Here is a 3,660-nt window from a genome sequence, read left to right on the forward strand (position 1 = left end):
GGAACTATATGGGTTCCTTATGCCAGAACTAACAACTGACATTGGTTGGGCCCCACAAGTGAGTGCAGTTCAAGTTTACACGTGTTGCCTGGGTCCCACAACTGACATTTGTTCGATGCACTAGAATGAAGTGCAATCTTGTAGAAACTTTTTTTTCTTTTGTAGGTTTGGCGTGCTCGAAGGGAGACAACAATATCAGGTGAAGAGTAGAGATTCATGGTGGGACCCAATTATTTTACAACTTTCCATAAATATATTTAAACCCATCTTAACATTTAAACACACATAAACTTATCTTAAGTGGACCCCACAAAACTCACTCAACCATCTCAACTTATTACTATTCATAAAAAACTCAACTAATTAAACTCAATTCAGCTCAACTTTTAAACGCAACCTTAGAATTTACTTCATCTCCATTCTATTCTCTTAGCATTTAGATAATATACGCTAAAAATGACTCGATCCCCCAACATGATGCAGCTTAATTCCCTACATGTATGTACATATACAAATTCCAGATCATTTTACTACATATATATACAGTGGTTAAATTTATTCCTAATCATCAAACAACAACTATATTAATGCATAGAATGTTTTCAGTGGTTCACACTCGAAACATCGTACTTATAATAACTCTCCATTCTTCTTTTGCTTATTTTAAGGAAGAACTGAAACAGGTACCAATTTAACAATGCATCTGGCAACCTCTGTATTAAAAACCATTGCACAGAATGCAACCAGTAGGGTGTGCAGATATGTTCATAACCGATGCATTGGATGCTTGCTTTGCTATACATTTCCGGTGAGGGAGTGAATAAAGAAGCTGTGTTGAAACCTCTTATCATCTTTGTTGCCACATATAGTGGAACCTGCATGCATGCTCATAGCTCATAATTAAGAAGATCATGACACGGTTATATATTATAGTAATGTTATATATAGTGGTGGAATGCGCAAGAGTCGTGTAGTCGCTTTGAAAAAGAGTGGGGTCCATTATTAAAAATTAATTTTCTTTTCATGTGGATCCCGTATTTATTCACTTTTTTCAAAGTGATTGTACAAATCTTGCACACTCACGACTAAAACTATCATTTCTCTATATATTATTAAACCGCATATCTACGACTATGTAAATATATCAATTATGTAAATATATTAATAGTATGATATCGAATGTTAAGGTGACAGTATCATTAATCTATTTGTATTTCGAAAATATTTAATAATTAACATTTTTTTAATAATGGATCTCTTTTTAACAAATTGAATTGGGATATTCATGACAACTTTAAATGGGTTATTTCAAAGCTGATAAAAAATATTAAAAATAATATATAATACAATTTAAACATTTGATATCGTGTATTAAAAAATATAAAATATGAATTCATTTACTAGTTTCAATAATATGATATAATCTAAATAATTTCAATAAACATGTAATTTATGTTTTAATCTCTACTAGTGTTGACATTTTCTTACCTCGTATATGAAGAAGAGAAAGATAATTAAGTTATAAGCACATGACAAATGTAATATTTTATGTACAACCACAAATTTTATACAAAATACTAATTCATCTCCTAATTTTTTTTATTCAACTAACGAAAAAAAAGATAACATACTTTATCGTTCGATTTTTTTGCAATTCTTATAATTGAATACAATGATAAAAGAAGTTAATATATATTTAGTTATATAATATTTTTGCTCAAGAAATATAAAACAAAACAAAAATTCAATTATTAGACAACTTAAAAATAGATACCGTTTTGAATCGGTTCAAATCAGTTTAGAACCGACTAGAATTAATTAGTCTAAATTGACCTAAATCAGTCTATTGAAGCGGTTCAGTAAATGATTTAAAAAATTTACTAAAATCAATTGAGCAAAACTTTTAATCTGAATTGGTTTAGTACTTACTTTAGTGATGAAATTAAAGCAAATCTTGGTTTTATTAACACCTTTAAGATATTAAGCGATTTGGTCTTTGTAATCATTAGGAGATTTATGTTATCATTAGGATAGCTTTCGCACATGTCTCGATCCGTCCGTCTCATTCATATCATTCACGAACAATTTATATTAAGTTATAAAATATTTTACAGCTGTCCTTTTTGTAATTTTGTAAATCGAAAAGGAAATTAGGAATATATATAGAACCTGGCATTGAACATCTATTCCGTGTTGCTGGTATTCCAAACTAATGCATCTCGAGAACATCGCCAGATACCTGCGACAAGGTCGAGATCATTAAATAAACCTCTCCTGTATGCAGCCAAACAAATCAAAAATAGGTTAAACATCTTACAGCCAACAGTTTCTTCATTTAGGAAGGCTGAACAAAGAAGGAACGATAATGGTGCAGAAGACAAGATTAAAAGAACAGAAAATGACGTACAAAAACCAGAAGAAACTTACGCTTTTGTTGAAGCATAAACAGTGCCTAAAGGGAAAGCAGGAACAGCCATGGAGGAGCCAGAACCAATGTTGACAATGGCTCCTTTCTTCTTCTGCAGCATGCCAGGAAGCACAGCTCTCGTCACCCAAGTTGCAGCATCCATATTCACCCTCATTAGGCTCTCCAAAACCTCAGACTCAACTTCATGAAGAAACATCGGATAAGGAGATCCCATCCCTGCATTATTTATCAAAATTCCAACATCTAACCCTTTAATCCCTTCCTCCACCATGTTTGATATCTCTTCCCCACTGAATTTCGCCAAGTCTATAACAATACCTTTTACGTCTACCTTTCCTGCAAACTTTTCCTGTATTTCGTTCGACGTAGCTTCGAGTTTTGAAGAGCTGCGACCAACTAAGTCTAGATTAATGCCCTTTGAAGCTAACTCAAAGGCAAGAGCCTTGCCGATTCCGTCGGTGGAGCCAGTTACGAGAGCCCAAGAGCCATACTCGTTGAGATTCTTTGCAGGCCTGAAGAACGAAACCCAGACCCATTTCACAAATCGGATGAAGGTTTTGCAGAGAGAGATGAAGCCTAAAGAACATGCCGCTATAAGGATGAAATCTTGAAACTCCATTGCTGACCGACTGAAGATCATAGCGAAGGTATCTTTATAAAGTGCCGGAGGAGTGAAGTGAATTAATGATGTCAAGTTTTGCCTGGTTCCCACGTTTGTAGCGTTTTCGAAAGGTGTCCCGGAATTATGGATGGATTTGGAGTAGGGAAGTTAGGTACTAGGCACCACTCGAGTGAACAAGTAACCCTTTTACTCGCAATTCTTTTATAATTTATTTTAAATTAATTATTTTATAATTATTTTAAATTAATTATTTTTATAATTTATTTTAAATCAACCAACATAATTGTTCATTCAAAAATAATTTTATTTTTCTTTATTTAAGATATCCCTCACTTTAGATGGAGTAGTAAAATAATTATAGACTAATTATAGTAAATTTATTCTTTTCCGTATTATCATTATTATCGAGAAATATTGTTTATCTTCTTTTTAACTATTACTCTCTCAACATCTATTGACGTGATATCGAATAATTGATAGGTAAATAAAACATAAAAAAATAGCAATACTCGTTATTATTTATTTATATATATATATAAACAAAATTATATGAGATGATGAGTAGTATTGTTTGTTATTATTTACTTAGATTTTGTTGTTGATGTCAAGA

General features: G+C 32.1%; 1 protein-coding gene across 1 annotated transcript; it reads right to left on the reverse strand.

Moving 5' to 3' along the window:
- Positions 1-564: 564 nt before the first annotated feature.
- On the reverse strand, positions 565-3,189 carry LOC121240238 (very-long-chain 3-oxoacyl-CoA reductase-like protein At1g24470). Its single transcript, XM_041137634.1, has 3 exons — positions 2,428-3,189; positions 2,170-2,239; positions 565-875 (listed from the first exon to the last, which is right to left on the reverse strand). Exons 1-3 carry the CDS (start codon positions 3,066-3,068, stop codon positions 603-605), a joined length of 984 nt encoding a protein of 327 aa, XP_040993568.1. The 5' UTR covers positions 3,069-3,189; the 3' UTR covers positions 565-602.
- Between the last annotated feature and the right edge of the window lie 471 nt (positions 3,190-3,660).

This window comes from Juglans microcarpa x Juglans regia, chromosome 7S, assembly GCF_004785595.1.
Source record: "Juglans microcarpa x Juglans regia isolate MS1-56 chromosome 7S, Jm3101_v1.0, whole genome shotgun sequence".
Taxonomy (NCBI): domain Eukaryota; kingdom Viridiplantae; phylum Streptophyta; class Magnoliopsida; order Fagales; family Juglandaceae; genus Juglans; species Juglans microcarpa x Juglans regia.

Bases quoted from the DNA above. Each gene is read 5' to 3' on its own strand.
- LOC121240238 (XM_041137634.1), bottom strand. From the start codon at position 3,068: ATGATCTTCAGTCGGTCAGCAATGGAGTTTCAAGATTTCATCCTTATA. The intron at 2,240-2,427 runs GTAAGTTTCTTC...ACCTTGTCGCAG, and splicing joins GTTTATGCTTCAACAAAAGC to GTATCTGGCGATGTTCTCGA. The intron at 876-2,169 runs GTTCTATATATA...GCATGCATGCAG, and splicing joins GAATAGATGTTCAATGCCAG to GTTCCACTATATGTGGCAAC.